The sequence below is a fragment of the Micromesistius poutassou genome, assembly GCF_964030765.1.
Source record: "Micromesistius poutassou genome assembly, chromosome: 9".
In the NCBI taxonomy this organism is placed as follows: Eukaryota; Metazoa; Chordata; class Actinopteri; order Gadiformes; family Gadidae; genus Micromesistius; species Micromesistius poutassou.
In genome coordinates this window covers 4,228,341-4,252,242 of record NC_140279.1, presented here as the reverse complement: position 1 = coordinate 4,252,242, position 23,902 = coordinate 4,228,341, and the positions used below count along the sequence as shown (strand labels likewise).

The 23,902-nt window shown below is 46.2% G+C and overlaps 1 protein-coding gene across 1 annotated transcript in view; it reads left to right on the top strand.

Moving 5' to 3' along the window:
• The window catches only part of pde4ba (phosphodiesterase 4B, cAMP-specific a), a gene marked incomplete at its 5' end in the record, with an annotated part of 93,730 nt that overhangs the window by 27,901 nt on the left and 41,927 nt on the right, over positions 1–23,902 (top strand). The window contains 2 exon segments of the mRNA XM_084473022.1: positions 21,864–22,058; positions 23,611–23,647. Coding sequence (XP_084329148.1) covers positions 21,864–22,058; positions 23,611–23,647 — 232 coding nt within the window.

The window sequence follows — 23,902 nt, the reverse complement described above, 5'->3', positions numbered from 1 at the left end:
CGCTCCTCCTCCTCCTGCTCCTCCTCCTCCTCCCCTTCTCCTCCACCCTCTTCTCCACCCTCTCCTGCCGCACCTCTTTGCTCTCCTTGTTTTCAAATCTCCTGCTTCCCCCCTCTATCTCCCCCTGTCCCTCCATCCTATCCCCCTTCTCCCCCCCTCCCTTCCCTTTCTCCCCCCCCCTCCCCACCCCATCGACCTGAAACAGAAAATGTGTGCACATGCTGATGACAACGTGAGTGTTTGTTTGAGGATTATTTCTGTTTCATTATCTCTTCAGTATTTCCATTGTGTGTATGAAACGTACAGACAATGGCTCGACAGCTATGCCCTTCCAGATAGACACCCTCTCCATGCTTTTTGTATCTCTCTCCAGAGACGAGCCACAGTGAAGACAAACAAAAGACTTTTCTTCACTTTTCGTCTCTCTTTTAATTATTTTTTCAATACCTGCGATGTTGAATGTTGTCGGAATAAGTGTATTTAAACTGGTGTGATTTAATACCCTGATACCCTGATACAAACAAAGTGATCCAATGTCAGCCAGTGCTGTGGCTGCCATGCATGCACTTCAGGCGGTGGGATTTGAGAGTTATTCCCTGATTATTGCCTGAGGTGGAAGACTTATTTATACCTGAGCGCCCCTCTGTCCTCTCTGATTTAACCTTACCAGGGTGCCATATTTTAGTCAGATATGAAAGCTCCTTGTGCTTGCTAAATATGGCTCATTACATCACTGTCCCAGGCTTCCAGCTGTGAGCTATTATCCTGTCAACGCTTGTGAAGGATATTCAAGTTGAATGGCATTTGTTTATGTTTCACTCTTTGAGGCTTATTCAAGATGACTAGTTGCCTGACACTGTGTGTGTGTGTGTGTGTCCAAATTCTATAGTTGCCTTATATATATACATTGTAGCTAATTTGTTCATATGGGCTGATGGAGACAAACACTAAGTGTCCTCTCCACATGTATTCTTGCTGAAGGGCACGCTGGCTGGCTTAAACTAGGAATGTGAGTCAGATGCTGAGCAGCTGCCCATCCAGTGAGAGATGGACCTTTCTCCTACAATGAGTCTATCTTCACCCAGCCTTAATAACTCCCATCTTCCACTCAACAAGGATGTTTGCTTTCACTTTAGAATCATCCCAAGATGAGGAATGCATTTATATATCTTTGAGGGATGAGACTGTGTCAGGTATCAGTCCAATGTTGAATATGGTTGATTCATGTTTTGACGAATCATACTTGAAGCCAAGCAGACTTCATATAATAGGGATACAAGTAATGCTCTGGTGTATTTAATTATTTGTTATTATTATTATTATTTTCAGGCAAAAAAAAGATAGAAGATACAAGACAACAGTTAAATAACAACAATGAATTTTGTTGCAATGGTGCAGGGTGCTGGATGTCGGAATAATGCAAGTCTTTGTGGGCAGAGTTAGTCTGTGCTGTGGGAGGCTGTTGTAACACTGGTGTGGTGTGTAGGTAATGGTGCGGTAACAGGAGAAGGTTAAATCCACAGAAGACCGGCTTATTACCGCCTTGGCTTAGATTAACATTCAATTCCTTCGGTATCGGCCCTGACACATTCCGCCGTCCATCGCTAAACCATTTCTTTTTTTTAACGAAGGTTTTTCATGCTAACTTGAACCTAAAATCAACAACAGCAAAAAAAATCGAGTGAAGGGATATTTTTGGGGATATTATTAGGGGATATTATTTTGAATGAAAGAAGGAACAGTGGCTTTGAAATGACAACAGGGGCGAGGTCGTGGTAGTCGAGTCGAAGAGGCGATTCCGTTTCGGGCCGCTTAAAAAATTAATGAAGTATTCTGTTTTCGCCCTCTCTGAGGAATTGTAAACAAAGTGGAAATGGCGTATGTGAGTGTGTGAACAGGTTCAGCCCTCCACAATGGGAATGTTGACAAAGGGTTGACATCAATGCCTCCACATAACCAACACAACGAAGGCTTACGTATTAGTTATCTTTTTGTACAGTTGGTACATGGTTGCGTCTTGGGTGGTGTTGTCTAAGAAGACCTTCAGTCTGTTGACCCACACACACACACACGCCACGCAAACACATATCAGAGCACCCTGCATTTTGGGCGTAGGTGGGGGGGGGGGGGGGGGGGTGCGGGGAGAGCGGGTGAAGATCAAGGACCAGGCATGAAATGTGACCTGAAACCAGCCCAGCCGACCTGAACTGAAGCGGTGAGCGGGGACTGGAACAAGGTCAATTTCAGCAGGGTGGGAGGGAGGGGAGAGGGGGGCGGCGGGGGGGGGGGGGGGGGGTACAGGCACAGGGAGCTGTTAAAAAAAAAAAAACAGAGAGACACTTTCCGAAAACACCGGTATGGATCAGAAGGGGGGGGGAGCAAGTCACGGCAATCCTGTCTGAATATATTAAGAGGAGCCCTCACGTACTCCAGTACTGCAGTTCAGAAGCGGCCGTGTGTTGGATTTTGAACCCTTCACCCCTTGGCTCGACTGACTTTAGTTTGAAACACCCCGAAAAAGGATCTTCGAGTGCGTCCGGCGGCGCACGGCGTTGAAAACCCGCCTTCAGCTGAGCCTCCGTTTCCAGTTCCCTTTTAACCGGGCTGCAGATAACAGCGGCCGTTATCTCCTCCCGACCGCGTCTCACTCCGACAGCCATACGGGGCCGGTCGTTTTTTTTTTCCGTCTCCAGGGTCTACTGCGGGACACTTGTTTACGCCTGTCCAAACTGAGCCCCCTCGCCTGTTGACCTGCCGCCCGAAATAGGTAGCCGGGCTATTCCATGGATGCGGTCACGAGACACGGTGCACAACAATAGAATGCACTCATGTCCCGCTGCCCGGGTTTAGAATGTAGTTTACAAAGGGTGCGCTCGGCAATGGCCCCCGTGGCACGGAGTCGTTACCGGTCGGTCCAATTGGAAGGAGGCAGCGGCGGTCTCTGAGGCGTTGGAAGGCTTTCCTCATGCAGAGGGTCACCAAGACAACCAGGAGTCTGAGGTCAGCTGGTCTGGAGACTCCTCTCAACTCCTTCTGCTGCCGTCGCCACTCCTGGGTCTGGTACGTGCGTGCGTGAGGGTGTGTGCGTGCGTGCGGGCGTGTGGGCGCTGGTGTGGGTGGGTGGGTGTGTGTGTGTGTGTGTGTGTGCGTGCATGTGTTTCCTGCCATTGTTTGCGTGCCACATGGTGCCCGTTCAATGAACAGAAGAAGAGCAACTGCTGGAGGTTGATTGCCGACGGTTTAAATAAGTGCAAATAAAAAACAGAGAGCAACACAGACACTAGGTTCCGTCTTCTCTACAATATACTCTGTATGTTACAATACATACTGTATGTTTGCGCCTTACGACCAAGCCCCTCTTTACTTTTGGGGCTATTTGGTAGGAGCGAGTCAGTGTTTACATTTTCTCTTCATGTTTTCTTAGTTTGACGCTTTTCTCAACAGAGCGGTCGCTCTGTTCCACAGCGAGTAGGCTTGACCCTACGCATGTTTCCCACTACACCCTGTAATGATGACGCCAAGGAACACAGTGTCAACACAGAAACCTGTGACCGATACCCAAAGTATTACAGCTTTCCGATCAACGAAATAGATCAACGTTTAAGCCGAAGACACACACACACACACACACAAAAAGCCTCACTTGCCAAAGGTAATGATTTGCTAGGGTCTTTATGTTCCTATAATACGGCGTTGACCGTGTTGCATTACTTTCAGTTAGCTTTTCAGTCACATTGATTCAATTCTTACAGATGATTACTAGAAGGAGAAAGAGAGAGGGAGAGAGAGATACAGAGGGGGGGAGTGACTAACAAGGGTTCAGTGTTTGGGTTGTGTTACCTGATTCCTTTGTCCTCGTGTCAGGATAGGGACCTCTCCCCCACACTACTTTTCTCTTTATTATCTCTCTCTCTTTCTCTATCTCTCTCATTCTGTCTCTCTGTCTCTCGCTCTCTTTCAGACACATGCACGCCCACGTAACCATGCAAACATGATGATTGACGTTGTGTGTCTCTGCGTATTCATGGACGACGCCTGTCCCGGATGTCCTCTGCAGTGCATACATAGTTCACCCTGTAGTGTACCTCACTGTACTGTAGTCTAAATAACTGAGTTTGGCATTGGGAAGGAAGTAAAGCAGACTCTCTCTTTTGGCTTTGAACAGAAACTGTCTTTTTAGTGGGCAAGGTGCCATACTTAGCACACATGCGCACGCACACACACACACACACACACACACACACACACACACACACACACACACACACACACACACACACACACACACACACACACACAGGTGGAGGCTCATTATTGACATTGTAACTTTGGGTTGAACCTGCTTGCTGACGCTTTGTGCAATGGTAAATATATGCTCATACTATTTACTTAAGTAAACAAGAATTATGCACGCATACCTATTTGTTTTAGGTTTTCAACGCATAATCACTTCTATGCTAGTATTCGTCCTAGCATAACGAGCTAGTGCTGCTGGGTCAGTTCCCGGCTGATCCTATGGGAACACACAAGCAGTGCTTAGCTTCTGGCCTAGCCAGCATGTTGGGCTCTCTGTTGCCCCGGGATCAGCTGTGCTCGACTCGAGCCATCAGTCAACGACAGGCACCCCGTCTCCTGTTTTAAGGAGGGACACACAGGGACTGGAATTACAGACAGACACGCAGAGAGACATAGAGAGACAGAGAGACATCCTCTGAGTTCAGAGAGAGTTCAGAGGAAGTATGAAACAATGCATGTCGGGCTGAATTATTCATTAGTTTATCATACAATTGAAAGGAGGGAAATACAGCCAGGAAACACCCATAACTTGTCCATGTTTTTGTGTTCTTCTCTCGGCCGTCCCTACTTGAATATGTAAAATTTGTATTTGAATGTGTGAAAGTCTGACGTACATGGGTTTGTTTGTTTATGGTAATTAACTTGTATGATTGCCCTTCATTTGATTATCGCCTTTATGATTGCCTTTGCCATTGTGAGTGTTGTCTTTCATGACTGTTCAAGCAATACGAATGTGGAGGAGAGGCCTTTTGAAATTGAAATTTGAAAAATGAATGTTTGGTCAGTCTCTCTCTGTCTCTGTCTCTTTCCCTCTCCCTCTCTCTCACTCTGCCAAAAGCCACTGCAGAAGGATTAGGGCTCTGTTATCTCACTCTCCCTGTCCTACCCTGTTCCCAGCCGTCCATTCTTCACTCCCTCCGTCCCTCCCTCCCTTCCTCCCCATCCCTCTTCGGGGGGGCACATCTGTCCCGGACGCGGTGGAGCTGACGTGGTGGAGTGACACATGTCAAAGGGGGGCCGGGCTGCCGTGGACGGCCTGTCAAGAGGGTCTCTGCCTCCTTCTGACACAAATGTTTGTGCTGGTGCTGTGTGTGTGTGTGTGTGTGTGTGTGTGTGTGTGTGTGTGTGTGTGTGTGTGTGTGTGTGTGTGTGTGTGTGTGTGTGTGTGTGTGTGTGTGTGTGTGTGTGTGTGTGTGTGTGTGTGTGTAAATGAGTGTGGTATGCCCCCCCCCTAAAGAGTGAGCCAGTGGTAACCCAGTAGGGAGACGTCCACCCCTCACCCTCACACTGTATCCTCGTACACATGTATTCACACACACATCCTCACTCCAGCGTTCTGTTTTCACACATGCAGAGAAAACACACCACTTTGCCATGTCACCGAGCACAACACACACGCTGCTCCGCCACCGAGAGAAGGGCGGTGACATCACCACCTCCAGAGAGACCCAGGAGAGCGATCGACACACACACACACACACACACACACACACACACACACACAGAGACACGCACACACGCACAGAGACACGCACACGCATGCAGAGACACACACATGCGCACATGAGACGACGTTCGTCGGGCGCCAGCATTCACGCACATCACGCACGCCCAGGCAGCACTTCGGGGTCACTTCGTGGCCTGGTTACCGCTGATGTCACGCCAATGTTGCTAGGGCGCCGAGCAGACAGGAAGACGGCGACAGACATGAAAGCCCCAGTCCCCCCCATGGCGCTAGGAACAATGGCCGCCCGTCGTTCATCTCAGCCAAAGCTGGTTTCTAGGGGACATTTTCAAGGGCAGTGGTTGGTGAATGGATTTGTCAGACAAGTGCCATAGCTGTTTCCCACCGGCCTCTCACTTCCTCTCTCTCTCTTGCTCTCGCTCACGCTGTCTCTCGCTCTTGCTCTCTCTCGCTCTCTCGCTCTCTCACGCTCTCTTGCTTTCTTGCTCTCTCTCTCCCCCCCCCCCCCATCTCTTTCTCTCTCTCTCTCTCTCCATCTTTCATCTTTCTCTCTCTTCCGCTTTCTCTCTGAATCCCTCTCTAACTCTCCCCCTCTCTCTCTCTCTCTCTTTGATTTCTCGGAGGTCACTGAAGGGTAATTGTAGTTTGGGCCTGTGGTGAAATGCAGAGAGGAGCACAGAGGCTACAGGTAGATTAAATGTGACACAAATGAGGTAACAGACTCAAACTTGTGACCTGGAAGGTGAGCAAGGAACGTCCCCCCTGGTAATTCAAACAAGTCCTTCTCATAGAATTCGAAAAAAATATATATTTTCATTAAAAAATGTCCACATGTAATCTATGACTTAAAAATGCAGCAATCAGGTTTGAAATGCAATCTCGTGGGACTCATATCTCCGAGTCGTAAAAGACAGCGATGTGTCTGAAAACATTCACAGGATTAAATGATGAAGAAAATAGACGACACGACGAGATGCGAGACCAAAATAATCCAAATGGCATCGCTGATGCCATTTGGGCCCGTTTCATTGTAGTGTTCACATTATATAAGAGCTCTCATGTGAGCAAGCAGACGGGGGCAGGGCCTGGTGCCGTTGATACGTCTTCCTCGTTCAAAGTACTTCAGTGAGTGAAGTAAAGATATGGAATGTCTTTGTCTCCGTGACCTCTCGCGACCTTCACTGCAGTTTGTGCGCTCACCCTTTCTCTTCTCCTTTATCACACATCATCCTCCCATTGTCATGGCTTTTCTCCATCTTTTCCTTGTACTCTTCCTCTCCCAGTATTGAGTTCATGTCTTTTTTCCTTCTCTAGTATAAACCGTCCAAAACATCCTGTTCAACTGTTCGACATCCAGCCCTGACAGACACAAATACAAGGGGGGTTCTGTCCCAACTCATCGTCTTAACCCACTGCTATTCTGCATGCTAGTGTACAGCATGTTGCTCTAGCCGGTGAAGCTGTCAGGAGCTGAGTGGGGAGAGCAAGGAGGCTGCCATCCCCTATAAATCAGAGGGATTAGGTGGGTATATACTGTACTGGCCCACAGCCCCCCTGTCCGCCTTCCCCAGGCAGCAACTAAGCCAGGTTTTACTTCTTATCTGTCTGTCTCGTTGGTGTGCCCTTGCAGGTCTCTTTGGATGAAGTCTGTATCTTCTGGGCGTTGTTTGATGTGCACACACGTCAGCTGATGCAACGTTTATGTGAAGGTTTTTTTTTGCCCCGTGACCTCGTCTCATTTTCTGATATCGTCTGTGTATTACGTGCTTCCACATTGTGTCTCTTAATATAGCTGAATTATTGCAGTATTAATAGATGCAAGGCGGAGAGAAGAATGATGATAATAATATGGTAGATAAATAATGCAATAATAATGCAAATCAGAAGTAAATCGGCTTTAATCCCCCCATGTATTAAAATCTGCCGGCAGAGTTCAGACCAGAGATATGGATCTCTTGTCAGATTACCTTGTTGTGGCATCATTCATTTGCCATGTTAAGCGTCACTGAATGCTCTGTTAGTACGCCACATAGATTCACAAAGTGAGGGTGAGCTAGACTTAAAACCCCGACTAAAGAATGACCTTGGTTTTGTTTTTTTCATGGTTTTGCCCTCCACCAGTGAGGAGAACGTCTTGCGGGGGAACGTTTCCCCCTGGTGGACTTGTCAGGGATGTACACACAAGAAGTACCGGAGATTACGTGTTCCTATAGTGTAGATGTGGTGCCCTCCTGTGTTCTAAATGAGGTGTTGCAAATATAGTGCAGACCGTTACTTAAGTTAGTTAAAGCAATCGTAGAAATGAAACTACTGATAAGGTTTATAGGCCAGTAGATAGGAGACATAATGAGGACAGAAATACTACATCTTCCAATACTGGTTACCCACATATGGCTTTCAGTGTGTTTAAATGGTAAGTAAAACCCAAATTCATGAAAACGGATCCATTTGGGTCACACAAAGGGTTGGTCAACACGTCTGTTTTATTTTTTACTTAAATGTATAAAGTTGTCAAGCATGGGATATTCTTGGAAACATACGAAAAGTGGTGGTTTTCTAATAGTTGAATACCCAAATTCATTGGTTCTCAAACTGTGGTACCACAGTTTGAGAACCAATGAATTTGGGTATTCAACCATTAGAAAAACACCACTTGAATGAATCTCCAAAAAAAATTATAATTATATAATTTATAACAAAATATCAAAATACTAGTACGAATGGAAATACATTAACCATGATATTATTAAAATGGGGTTCAAAATAAGTTAAAGGACTAAATGTGCCTCGTACATGAACTGTGCGTAGCTGAATAGGGCTGCACGCTACTGTATTTGTTATATTTTATAACATCGGTCATAATAGTGGTACTCGCGGACACAAATATTTTCTGAGGTGTTATGCTATATAAAGAGTTTGAGAACCACTGCCCTAGTTCAAGCGAGTGTGACATGGGTTTCGACAACGTCCTTGCATTTTTGATTTGAAACTGAAGTTCCTCTAGAGGAACTTCAGTAAAAAAAAGATTGAGCAGATCTGCTCAAACATGGGTCATCTTTTTCTCAAACATGGGTCATCATGGGTCAGTGATTTTATGACATGGGTCATAAAATCACTGTTTTGCAATCATTTCCATTTTTAATAATAGTTTAATAATTATGCCGCTTTTCCACCGACAGTACCAGCTCAACTCGACTCGACTCAACTCGACTCGACTCGGTTTGGTTCCAGGCACGTCGCGTTTCCATCTAAAAAAGTACCTCTTCAATGTGGGAGGGTCGTAGAAAAGAACCACGGGAGACGCGATTCCCGGGAAATCAGAATCTGATCAAGACTATTTCCTGATTCCCGGGAAAGGTTATGATGGGAAATAAAATCAAATAAAAAGCGCAATGACTGCACGTCTATTATTGTCATAATAACGTTGATGGAGGCGAAACTCGAGCCCTGGGAAAGGAACGACACTAAAAAGAAACAGCAAAACGCTGATCCTCGGGAGCCGGTCCGTGGACTCCAGCCACGCCGGACACACACAACCACGCACAGCCTAACTCTAGCCCTGGGAAAGCAGCGACACACACGGCGAAACGCTGATCAGTGTCCCCCTCGGGAGCGGGTCCGTGGACTCCAACCATGCCGGACACAACTTAACTTTGAGTGATTATTCCCATTTACAGCCGCTGGCCAATCAGTTGCCAGCAGCCTGTTTACGTCACACAAAAGTACCTACTCCGCTCGCTTGGAACCTCGACAGAGGTAGTACTAAAAAAAGTACCCGGTACTAGGTACCGGGTACTTTTTTTGCCAATGGAAACGCAAAAAAAGGCGAGGCGAGTCGAGTCGAGCTGGTACTGTTGGTGGAAAAGTGGCATTAGTTTAATAATAATAGTTTAATCATTTTAAACATATTTTAGCATACAGTTCTGCATTTCATATGCTGTGTGCGTGTGAGTGTCTGAATACATCCTGTACTGAGGAATAGTGTGATTCCACTGAACCACAGCCATTGTTACAGACAGGATGTGTGTGCCTGGCACCGACACACACACACTTATCCACTCTCTGCTTTTCCATCCGTCACCCAAGTGTTGCGTTAATGATAGAAAAGGATCTAATTAATTCTCCTTTCTGCTAGCGTTGTGCAAGGCTTTTAATCCCTTTCCCGTTGACCTTGTGACATGACTCCCTCGGCTCGTTCCTCGCTTCCCAGAAAGAGGGCAGACGCCTCGCTTCCCACGTGTGAATCACGCTCCGAGGAATGACACACAACAGCACACCTCGTCATGCCGGGGGGGGGGGGAAACCATGAATGAATGAATGAAATGGGAACGGAAAATAGATTCAGGACCAGAGTTTGTTTTTGCCAGACCCGGCACGGTTGAGTAAGAGACATTTTAAACACTATTCCGATTTATGAACACTCATGAATCACCCTAAAAAGAGTGTGGGTTATTTGTGGTGTTAATAACGGGGGCTTAGCTCCTTCGAACAAGGTAGCTGCGTGATTCATTTCCAACGTCAGAGTTTGGGGCTAGTGGGGACCTGTCTGCGCTATGGGAGCCCGGGGGGCGGGGCGTCTGTCTGTCTGTCTGGTCGGGTCGTTGGGGCAACCCACTCATGGATGAATAGCCCACTGAAATATACCAGGAGCCAGCAGGCCTGGGAACACACCAGGGGGGGGCGGGGCCACGACATGAGCTAAGCCAACCAATTACACCGCCCCGCTGAAGGCTGTCAGGGAGGATTACGGAGAGCGAGGGGCGTGGCCTCACGCAGCTCTACACACCCCCGTGATTGGTTGTTTGTTGTTTATGTTCGGTCGCTCTGTGGGGGAGTGATGCAGAAAGAGGGAATAATAATAAGCTGACCTGTAGTAAGAAGGAAAAGTCATAAAGTCACAAATGAAAAGATTCACTACTTCCGATGCATTATGTTGGTCATTTGTGATGGATTGTTTTCTGGTTGCTTTCCAACCCGCTGAATGCCTTTATTTACAGGTAGACACTGGGTTTGTTTAATGACATTAGCTACTGAGCCAAATCTCAGACTACCATGTCTACCATGTCAGACTACCTGTCCTTGCACTCCTGCCTAATTGAGCATGAAATACCAGAGACAAAATGCTAGATCCTACCCCTAAACAACATGGGCTGTGGCTTAAAAGAAAAAAAAGAACAGAACAGAAACCGGTTCCTGTTTTCCCCACGTGGGTCCATCTACAACCTCCCTTAATGCTCTGGATCTAAACAGCGGATCTGACACTTTTTCATGTTTCATGTTGGTGACCACCAACCCCCATCTCTTCCGGTCATACTGTACCGTCGTGGCCTCCGTACCTCACTGCCTCCCCCTGGGCATAATGCCACCAGCACCCTCCCTCTCCCTAGCACTCCTGAGTGCCAGATGCCAGCTCTCTCTCTCTCTCTCTCTCTCTCTCTCTCTCTCTCTCTCATCTCTCTCTCTCTCCTCTCTCTCTCTCTCTCTCTCTCTCTCTCTCTCTCTCTCTCTCTCTCTCTCTCTCTCTCTCTCTCTCTCTCTAGGCTGGCTTGGCCGCAAGGCCACTGCCAGCTGGCTGCCTTACCTGAACTCCATGGGGGCGATCTGGCCATACTCATGGATACACCAGAGGATGAAATGGACTGATACATGTTTCATGTTTCATTGTTTTAGTTTTTAGTTGTTTTTTTTAAAGATGAATTGATTTAGTACTAGATCAAGTATACAGGGCATCTTCCAGTTAACATGGAACAATAATAATGGATTAAGAGGACTGAATAGTTAATTCCAGGGAATCCACTCCAGGATTTGAATGTGTCCATTCACTGGCTTGGGAGGGAACTGAGCTCTACACACACACACACACACACACACACACACACACACACACACACGTGCACTCTCTATGGGAGGAAGTATAGCCTGCGAGCGACTCACAGAATATTGCTTAGTGAACAGAGCGAGCGTGAGTGTGTGCGTAAGAGAGAGAGAGAGAGAGCGAGAGAGAGAGAGAGAGAGAGAGAGACTGGACAGAGACAAGTTAGCGTGAGTGAACGCGGGGATGAGAGGTGTTTATCTTGCTCACATGCATAGTGTGCACCTGAGAGGTTGGATCTTTGCCTCTGAAGCTCCTGTCTGTCTGCTTGAGTGACTGTTTGGGTCGTTGTCACCGACCGCTTCCATGTTGGAGATTATTTTTAGTTTTTTGTTTTGAACTGGAGCCGTTAGAGGTAAAGGCTGCGTGGAAGAGTGTGTGGCAGAAGCAGTAGTAGAAGTAGTTATTGACTTTGTGTCATCATTGGTTGGGGATCAGGTCGGTGTGTACGAACGATGTGCTAGATATTTTTGAGGACCTGGTTTACATGGGAGAGCTTTGAATGGTTTGAGTGTGTGTGTGTGTGCGTGTGTTTGCATGAATGTGTTTTGTTTTGATTTGTATGTGCATGCCAGTGGCCACTTTTGTCATTTGCATTCCATATTTGTTTTGTGCGTGACGTGTGCATATGTAGAGTTGTAAGTCAGTGTGTTTCATAAGGCTTATTGTGTTTATAGTTCCCTAGTTTGGCTGTTTTGTCAGTTCTCTAGCTGTTTATGGCGTGTGTGTGTGTGTCTCTTTCAAATAATCACTTGTGTATGTGTGCTTATTGGACAGTGGCGGCAGTGGGGTGCGTGATGTTGTGTGCATGGGTTTAGTGTGTGTCCCGGAGTGTGTATGTGTGTTTGCGTGGCGGCGGGTGCGTGTGTGTGTGTGTGCGCTGGGGCGATGTACAGGCGGTCACCCTGTGCCCGAAGCAGGGTGCATTTTGACTTCAGTGAGGAGGTCATCAGGCGACTGCACGCCTCCAACCACAGCCATGTTCACAGGTCAGCTGTCTGAGACAACCCACGCACGCACGCACACACACACACACACACACACACACACACACACACACACACACACACACGTAGACAGCATATTTACACATGCTCATTTTCATGTTTTCAGAAATGCAACAGGGTATCACTTGATTGATGAATACACACAGATGCACACAGACACATCTGGGATGACATTTCTTCCGTAATTGAAAGATCTCTTGCCATTGTCCTCCCCTCTTATAATCTGCTGTTGTCCTTTGCCAGTTTATTCCTATAGATAAAAACTGAAGAGGAGTTTCACATAATGCAGAAAATACCCATCCTGCATGGCTGTGAAAATAAATATGTTGCTATTCATTTAAGTGTGTGTTGATTCCATCCTGGCGATGCTAAGCTGAAGCTACTAGGCTAAAAGAGTCATGACATTTAAGGGCTTGGCATTTTCCTAGCCTCCGGTGCCACTTAGTTGCTCTTAAATTTGATGCAGAGAAATATCAGCCGTCTGGCCAGTTAAAGGCTAAGAAGTGGCGCTCTATCAAGTGTTGTACTGTGTCTTTATGTTGGATGGTTATAGTTATCTTTTACTAAAGACTACATAGGATATTGAGTTAGGGTTAGATATAACATGGATATAACAGATATAGATATAATATGGCATAACACGTCCTAACTCGCAGTTGCTGTGCTAAGGCTTGTTTCATGTTCAAATGTTAATGATCATACACGGGCCCACTTATCTTGTTTCAATTCTGGCAATACACTAAACGCAAGCATGTATTGCTTGTACTACTGTCCGTTTTGTGAACTTCTATATTGCGTTATGTCATCGTGTTTATTTATTTCGCCATAATCGTGACTTTGTTTGCGTGTAGCTGTAGCAAAGAGGGAAAGTGTGAGGCCAAACTTAAAATAGAAAATGCCTTGTAGTGTTCCCCCCGCCCCACCCCCCACCCCTGATTAAATTGTGTCAGAGTAGATCTTAATCAGGGTAAGAGACATGGTTGGGGTTGGCCCAGGGGGATTGTGGGTACTGGAGACCAGCTGTAGATGCACCAAGCTGCGTGTGCTGTCAGGGTTGTGTGATATGATGTTATGCCAAGAAAGTTCAAGAAGTGGGGGGAACAACAAAAAAACAAGAATGTAATGAAGAAGAATATGGCAAAGAAAGAACACCTATTTTATTGTTTTTACCCTGGGATTTATGTCTGAACAAACCATCTATTTAGTAACTATGATAGTCCAAAAGCTGTAACTAAGGTGATTATTCTTTCTCAGGCGCCTTCCCAACCCCTTATCTCACTCTCACTCTAACTAGGCTTGCGCAGTATCTATTTTTTAAAGCCGTACCTGACACTTCACCAGGGTATACTGTATCTGACAGTATTCAGAAGAAATCATAATCATATAAAAACAACAACTGGGGATTAGAGTCATTTGACACACACACACACACACACACACACACACACACACACACACACACACACACAAAAATGACAGACAGACATAAAGGCATGCCTAATGGGTGTGTGAAAGAACTATTCAGAGCCTATAGATCATTTCCATAGAATGGCTCTAACCAAATATTTTGACAGGAATCCAGGTTTCCTATTGTAGAACAACACCGATCTGGGCTCTGTTGAACTTTAGCTACAATCCAAAGGAGTTCAAGTGCTGTACACTAACATCAGTATTTGGTTGGTTTAGTGGGTGGGATGGTTTATTTGTAAGGGTCGGCTTATTGATGTGACCACTTGTGGTTGCGTTAGCTAGCAAGAGAGGCTCGCTGGGAAAGTAGATGTGATATAACAGGCTTGTGAAAGGGAAGTGATCATTCAAAATTATGTATTCTTAATTACAGGTTGAATCTATGTTATAGATCATGGATAACTACCACAGGGTTCTGTGTAATGTTCTTATAAAGAACATTACATTTGATGTAGACTTTCATTGAAGGCAAAATAATAACAAAAAATATACATATATATTTATGCACACCATTATTTTTGGGAAGCACAGTAACATACTCTCTGAAAAGAACACAGAAGATATCTGTAATTTACTAGCACTTGGCATGCTTTTTGTGCTGTTAACTGTCACTATCAAGAGTCTCTCTATATCTCTCTCTCTCCCTCTCTCTCTCTAACTTTCCCTCTTCGTCTCTCCCTCCTCCTCTCTTTCCCTCTCCCCTCGTCATCTCGTTTTCCCTCCCTCACTTGCTCTCTCCTCCCTCTATCTTCATCTCTCTCCCTCTCTCAGCCCCCTATCTCTCTCTCTCACGCTCTCTTTCCCACCATCTTCATCCTGTTCTGTCTGTCTGTGTCTTCCTCACAACATTCATCATCATCATTGTTGTCCTGGGTCTTCCATCCCTGTATTCAATGTGAGGGTTTGTTGTCTTCCAACCATAAACAATCCTTAATTAAATCATCTGCTAGGTGGGCTTGTACCTAAATATGCAGGAGTGAATGACCTGGGACAAGTCCTGATTGCATTTAGTGGCCTATTTTTTTTATTAATATCCACCATGGCTGCAGAGATCATAGAGCCCTGATTCGACCATATTTCATATTCTGCTATGCTGCAAATTCAGGAATTATAGTTCTTACTGTTTGTTGGTTTTGTTGCTTTTTGACTTGAGATCTGACCTATTTAAGGTGTAAAATGAGAGTTCCCAGGGGCTGTGTGAATATAGGCCTCACTGAGCTATTTACCTGCAATATTATGATGGAAATGGCGCAGTGCAGTCCTTTTAGTCCATTTAATCTACAGCTTTGTCATCGTCAAAACGTCATTTTGATTGACTGACCTGGGTTGATTTGGTTGTTATTACAGTACTTGTTAAAATATTAGGCTAGTTGTACTAGACCAGTTCTAGTACTGTGCCAGTTGAAGGATTAGGCTAGTCGTAGTACTAGACCAGTTCTAGTACTGGACCAGTTGTTGTACTGGACCAGTTGTTGTACTAAACCAGTTGTTGTACTGGACCAGTTGTTGTCCTGGACCAGTTGTAGTACTGAACAAGTTGTAGTGATTGTGTTTGGACTCTCCTCTTTTTTATTTTACGACTGAGATTGTTAACATTGCAAGAATAAGGGAGCACTGGTGAATAAGGGAATTTCTGTTGAACACACAGGCTAGAGATAAACAGGAGAGGTTACCATGGTACCCCGGTCTGTGCTGCCAGACAGACACTCTGCAGTTTCTCCTCATTCAAAGACCAACAGGAAGACAGTCATCTAACTAAAGGCACACGCAGACACACACACACACACACACACACACACTACACACTACACACACACACACACACACACACACACACACTACACACACACACTACACACACACACACACACACACTACACACACACACACTACACACTATACAAACCCATCTTACCCCATATTTTCCGAAACGTCTGGTTTCCGAATTTGGCTCAGTGTCTCAGTGTGTTTACATTATTTCTGCACGGATGTGTTATGGTTATAAACCATATCAGTAGTTATAATCTGCTTTCTCTGCTTCTTACTCATTCCAGTAGTCATTTTGGCTAATCCTGTCCCCTAAACCCCTTCCAATGCAGTCTATCAATATGTGTGTCATCATGACGTACTGTGCACCCACATTAAAGTGCTAATCCTTAAGGATTATCAAAGTAAAGCTGACCATATTTCATACTTTCACATTGTTTTTGTTTGTCTAAAGGGCTATGAAATGTGTCGAGGGCCCTTCTGTCAAGCTACATTAGTAGTGGCAGAGTTCACAAATAGGAACAGTTGAACACCCAGCAACTCAAGACCAGCAAAACTCCACAATTATAAGCAGAGTTTGACGCAGTTTGTTTACATATGACGGAAACTCTGAGCTCTGCCGTTTCAGAGCAGACATTAACACACGTGTGTGGCCACATTTCTAATACACGCCTTTATATATTTCATTTCTTAAGAACATAAACTCATCCTTATTTACTTTACTTCCCATCTTGCTGCGTCAGAGCAGAACCATCCAAACAGGACGCATATCCATGGCGACAGACAGGACGTGGTGGACCTGCTTGAGCATCAATCCATATGGGAAAGTGTCAAAGGGCTGTGCTGGTTGGTAGCGACGGTGACTGCTGTTTGTTGCCGCAGCTGGAAGGAAGAGAGCGATGCTATTGTTCCAGGGGAGGGACACGGGTGCCACTTCTGTGGACGCGTCCTCATAACGAGGGGTGGCAGATCTGAACCAACGGGGGGATTCCACAGAAATGGCCTGGGATTCGTCCTGTTGCTCGGATGTTGGACATCACCGTCCAACACTGTCATCACTGTCACCTCTCTCTCTCTCTCTCTCTCTCTCTCTCCCTTACTCTCTCTCTCTCCCTCCTCTCTCCGTCTCTATCCCAAGGTTCTCTTTCTGGCCTTTCTTTCGCTGTGAGCGTGCGTGCATGCGTGTGCACGTGTGTGTGTGACGTAACCTTATTCCGTGTCTCATTTAGCCCCACCCTTGGTAGACCAATCAGGAGAGCGTATAGTCAGGTCAGTGAGTCCAAGGCAGCATAAATGGTAAATGGACTGCATTTATACAGCTCTTTTCTTACCAGCGGCCACTCAAAGAGCTTTACTATTATTGCCTAACATTCACCCATTCATGCACACAGTCACACACCGACGACGGTGGCAACCATGCAAGGCGACAGCCATCTCGCCGGGAGCAGTTAGGGTGAGGTGTCTTGCGACACCCAGCTAGGAGGAGCCGGGGATCAGATCTAGCAACCTTCCAGTTGCCAGTCGACCCGCTGTACCTCCTGAGCCACTGCTGCCCAGCAGTGGCCCGCTCAGTCAGTGTGGCGCCGTCAAAGCTAGTCTGAGTCACGAGGAGACCGTGAAGGGTGTGCCGCAGCTGATGATGCGCTCCGAGACTTGGTTCTGGGTAGAAGAGTAACTCGCCAGATCAGGGGCAACAGGATGACTTTGTGGCTATGCTCTATGCAATGACACAACAAGGTAATTGGAAAAACGCAGTGAATGGATGAATCAGTCAAATAACATAATGCAATTGGCCTCCTATCCTACTGTAGCCCTACGGTTGTGTTATCAAAGGTATTAGGGATTTTTAAGGATATAGGAAGGTTAATCTTCATAGTGAAACTGGAAGAGAAATTGTCCCAACTAGCTGTGATTCAGAGTTTTGTTTTCATGCGAGGATATCTTCCTGTACGCTCGCAAACTGGAGCCCCGAATGTCCTTTTGATGGAACACACGTACAGGAACACACACGCACACTCTCACACTGTCTCTCCTTCGCTCTCCTTCACACACACACACACACACACACACACACACAGGAACACACAGGAACACACAGGAACACACACACAGGCACATATACCCAGATGTGCGTCACAAAACTCTGTGACACACTCGCCCTTGTAACTCACGTTTGGACATTGTCAAATCCCTGCCTTTCCCAGTAAACATGTCATACCATCAGCATGCTTCATACTGGCCAAATCCTGCTATGGAGGATTTGACCTCTGCTGGATTAACGATGCGCTCTCATCCTCTTGCTCATCTGGAAGCAGGGCTCCACTCTCTGCCCGAGGAGGAGCACAATGTGGATACAGTCTTCACGTTATGTCACTTCCTGTGCTCCATACTTTACAGTGACTTTGAACTGAACCATCGCTCCAACTGCAGGCGTGGTGGTGTGTATGGGAGGGTGGTGGTGCACTTTGGTTGTACTAGGGGTCTCGCCAAAACATCAAATGCTCCTGTTCAACATGCATCTTTGGCCTCGGTTACACTTTCCTACACGTCTCAATGTGACTTTTATCATTTGATCACACCGCAACGCTGTAACTGTCATGTCTGAACACTCCCAGATCTTTCTCCCATTGGATTCCTAATGGGCTAGAGTAGACCACATCCCGAGGTGGTCAGGCACGCACTGTGATCAGACATGCATGCGTGTGTGGACAGCAATGAGGTCAATGTAGGCAGACTACTAACTACTGACCAGACTACTAACCAGGCCCCTGGCCTACACAGAGCCCTCTCCAGGATTCCTCTCTGTCTCCTCGGAGATAGACCACCAGACACACCGGGACTTGTGGTGATCGTGCCTTCGTCACCCGCGTCACGTCGCGTATTCAGACTGTTGAATGTCCGATATCTTAAAAAATACAACATTTGAACTGCATAAGCTGCCATTGAGATTTCCTTAATGCACCGCCACAGCAGCCCTTTTCTGCTCTGCATTTTACTTTCAGTTTTGATGTCGGGACGTTCTTGGCGGACGGTTATTTTTTGTAAATCTTTTCAAGCGCATAAGGAACTCGCAAGCCTACATGCAAGTCACCAAACAAATATTAGTCAAGTCACTAAAAAAATATTTTGCAACAGTGCATGACTGCGCAATTGTGAAGGCTTTAGACTATTGAATACCATTCTGAACAGCAAGAACAACATAAGGGCTTCTCTTTCACTCAGCGGATTTATTTTACCAGGAAGTATTTTTGTGGGGAAGTGACATCCGTAACACAAACGCGGCCACAGAGTTCGCTGTCAAGTGTCAAGTGCGGACGTTAGTCCTGTGTTCCGACCTTGCAAATCTGATCACAAAAGTCGCATTGAAACAACAAGTGTAACCCAGGCCTTTCGACTGTGGGACGTTTGACAGGATTGAACTCTTATGGCCTCATGTGGTATTTTATATGGATGGGCTATAATTGCCAGATCAGTCCACTGATCTGCAGCCATGCTCAGCAGTACTACATTTTATACTTTATGCCTTATGCAGTTCCTTACGGTCGTTCCTTGTATGGGCCGTTGTTTCCGGGTGGGTTGGTAGGTACTTAGGGGCTTTTGGAGGGGGGGGGGGGGGGGACCCTCTGGACCAGAAAAATGGCAACCACCATCCAAGTCACGAGGGAGTCATGAGATCCCTTGAACCCAGTATTGCTGCCCAACCTTAAGGGGGGCTAGGGTGGGTCTGGGTCAAGTTTCTGGACGGCGAAGCCAAATGTTCATAATAAATATGCAGTATGGGTTTCTACTTTCTACTAGAGGGTTTTGTGGGATGACCCCGATATAGTTTGATTAGTTGGAGGCAAATTTCCATAACTTTCCATAACTCATACGCAACGTATGAGCAGCTCTTCCTTGGAGAAGGAAAGGCCATTGTTAAAAAAAGACCACTGCCCTCATTCCAGTTCTGCTGCATCTGGCAGGCCAGTCTGTGCTAACCATGACATGGCCTGCAGAGCTGAGTCCCACTGTATCTCCAGATCCTTATGCAACGCTGTTGGATTACGACTAGATTCGTACCTCTGTGGACACACACACCGCTGCACCATACGGTGCACCGTTACTGGGATAGGCATTCATCTGGGTCAGTTAGCTGACTAGCATCATTTGTGCATGGTTCTTCCTCTCGCTTCCTTTCACTCCCTAGTATGTCTCACACACAAGTCCACTTTTGGGAGATAAGCAAAGCTTTTCATGTTAAGGTCCTGATTTGAAGATTATTCATGCTCGCATGTGATTATTCAAGTCTTTTCCTTGAAAGAGTTGCTTTTATGCACCTTTTGACAGTAATTGGATGTCCTCTAGGGCTGTGATGCTGACAGTCTGGGGTGAGGAGAGAGAGACAGCGTCTAGCGAGGTCCCATCTGCCTGGGCTGCAGAGATAGAGGCCGGCCAGGCACGTGGAGCACGTGATCGCAACCCACCGAGAACTATTAGTGGAATGACCCCAGGACCGTACACGCAGTTAACCATGCAATGTATCACAGAGACACGCACACATACACAAACACAACAACAAGAGAGACACACACACACACAAGATGCCCAAATCTGTACACACTGCTAAAAGTTCACATGTAGGAAACCTCAAATGATTGTGTGGGTTTATGTGTATGTGTGTGGATTCCTTGTTGCATCACTTTGAGAGAGATCTTGTCTCTTGTTCAAAAATGACTTCCCTTAAATCCGTGTGTGCGATGATTCGTCTCATCCATTCCTTGAACTCAAACTTGTTTCTCATATGAGTAGCACACATGCAGATGATGATCATTATTGGGATTGACGTGCTGATTATCAATTATGAATCTGAAATCAAATTGCAGAATTTAAGCGTTTTTACTTTCCACTCTCAGTTCCCCTTTATTCTAAACCAACGGAACGTATCATTCTGGTAGCTACACATGTCACCAAAACTCTTCACGGTCACTCCTGGCCTCACATGCATCCGCTCCCAGCACAGCACACATCACCCAGCCCGGGCGGGTGGGGGGTGTTAACCTCACACCATCACAGCCTCAGCCCCGTATCCGTTAGCTGCCTCCCCTCTTGCCGGAAGGGGCTGAGGAATCAAACCAGCAGTCGCCGATGCAGGGCTCAAACGATATCCTACTGACACTGACTGTGTTCATCGAGCATAGTCGATGGCCTTATTTGTGGCCCATGCTATCGTATCGTCTTTCCTCTCCTCCTCCCTTCCCCCTTTCTTGTCTTCTCATCTCAGAGGTTGTTTTCATCGCAAGGCGAGGCGCTGCCAAGTGTCAGCCTGCCCTCGCGTGCCCTGTCATCTCGAGCGAGAGAGCGTTTGCGTCCAAAGTTTTAATTGCACACAATTAAAAAGCGTCTGTCTTTTGGGTGTTATGAAGACGCTTGCTTAGAATCGACGCCGCGCAACATTCCAAACATGCGTTGACTGACAGTATAGACAGGGCAGGATATTGTGATGGTTCAAACCCCCCCCCAAGCCGAAAAGGTTACTGGGTTTGATCCCCGATGTCATTGACACGTGTATTGTGAAGCGGGAGAGAGCAGAAGAGAGAAAATATACCAAAAAACTCCCTCACTCTTTGCTCCTTCTCGATCTATGATTCTCCACAAATGTGTTGTACTTGAAACACCTCTGATTGACAGGAAACATGTATTTCCCTTGAACATATCAGGGAAGCGATGCTCTGATTGGTCAGACATGAGCTGGCAGCGGTCGAAAATCGAAACGGTCTCAGGAATCGTAGTCGACTCAAAACCAATATCCACACAGCGCATTTCACTCCCTAAAAGCTGAGGGATGGCTCCGGCATTCCTCACAAATGACACTCTAGTTATAGCTCTTTAAGGTCACCTGCAGCCACTTTTAATGGCCTGTGTCTGAAATCAACGAGCGCTGCTCTGGATCTGAACGTGCCTGCAGTGCTGAGCGACCTAACACTGTGCCCCTGTGTGTGTCCTGCTGCAGCTTCGACGTGGAGAATGGCCCGTCTGTGGGCTGCAGCCCGCTGGATGCCCAGGTGTCCCCGGGCTCCGGGCTGGTCCTCCACACCAACTTCCCCGGACACAGCCAGCGGAGAGAGTCCTTCCTGTACCGCTCCGACAGCGACTATGACCTGTCGCCCAAGTCCATGTCCCGCAACTCCTCCATCGCCTCGGAAATGTACGCACACACAAACACATGCGTGCACGCACGCACGCACGCACACACACACACACACACACACATACACACACACACACACACACACACACACATGCTGTACAGACAAACACATTTGCGCACACACCCATATAAATACACACACGCTTACGTAGCGTACACATGTACTAAATAAGGGTGATTATGATTGGTTTCGAGTACAATGTACACAGAGGCTCAGATTGCTATGGTCTCATTTGTACACTACATATCACCCTGAACATCTTCATAATGGATGTTTGTTTCAGGGTGACGTGCGGTATAAAAACATCTGAACCTCTCCTCAGGGATGCAACTAAATCCACTCAATCCTCAAGAGTCAATTCTCTGAAAATCTATTTCTGAGAGGCTTCTCAGAAATGATTGACTTCCATCATGTCATAAATAAGATCTCATAAGCCTGGTTCACATCCCACTACATAACCACATTTGGGCAGAAGTAGCAGAACCATGTCCTTCTTTGGCTCCACCTTTGATAGGATCAACGGCACAAAAGACTGCTAAAAGCTTTTTTAAATCGTTTCGTTATCTGATGTTCTATTTAATAGTCTCATGTGTAGTTTTAAGTCAAACCACCACTGGCAAATGTGGTTGTTAGCGTAGCAGTGCTGTAGAATGTTGTTCTTTCAGAGAGAGGAAAGGAAGTAGACATCGAAATCTCTCTCTGCCTTCTGGAGAAAGAACGGTTTAAGTTTCAACTACTGACATAATAAACAAACTAAGCAGAGGTCATTCGACTCCGTTTGAGGTCCTTTGATTAGCAAAGCTCGTCAGACTTAAGTCAATAATGTCTGCTGATTTGATAACGTCTGCCTTACAAGGTGGAAGAAAGCTGTCTTGCACACACACACACACACACACACACACACACACACACACACACACATACACACACTGCATGCAAACATGTAATGAATTTGGAAGGGTATCATTGGGTAACGATTAGTTTCGCTTGCTCATTGTTCTTCTGACCTCTGCCACGTTGGCAGCGTAACGAAACAAACACACAAGCACAGAACAAAACCTGGTGTACAGTCTGGCCCTTTGGTGTTTATTCTCTGTACTTTCTCTCTGTCTCCCTCTCTGTCTCCCTCTCTGTCTCTCTGTCTCTCGATCTGTCTCTCTGTCTCTCGATCTGTCTCTATCTATCTCTATCTCTGTGTGTGTCTCTCTCTCTGTATCTCTCTCTGTATCTCTCTGCCTCTCTCCTTCTGTCTCTCTGTCTCTTTCTATCTTTCTCAGTCCCCCCCCTCTCTCTCTCTTTCTGTAGTTAGGGTTACAGTTAGCTTATATATCACAGTAACTGAAACACATTCAGAAACTGAATGGAAGTTGCCTTCACAGCAACGTCACAGAATGGGTTTGATCTGTTGGATCACTCTGCTCCTGAGTTCTCAGTATCAGTTCTTAGTATGCCTGAGTGCCTCAGCCATGTGCTTGTTGTACTACTTGTGATAGTACTACTAGTATTTTAGACCTCATGCTACGCTGTTTGTTGTGCTTGTTCAAACAGACACGGCGACGACCTGATCGTCACGCCTTTTGCTCAGGTAAATATCTCCCTGTCCACGCCCTGAAACATACCATTAAACATCTTTTTTAACACACTATACATGTTCCTCTATTGTAACACACTATACATATTCATCTATTGGACATCTATTGTAACACACACTTTCATTCCATTTGATACAGCTTATTGAAATCCATTGAAAAATCTTTTCAATCAATTATTTTAGAATAAACTGCAGAAAATGGATGAAAAAGACTTAATTGAACTGGTATACTTTGTGCTCTGCCCTCTA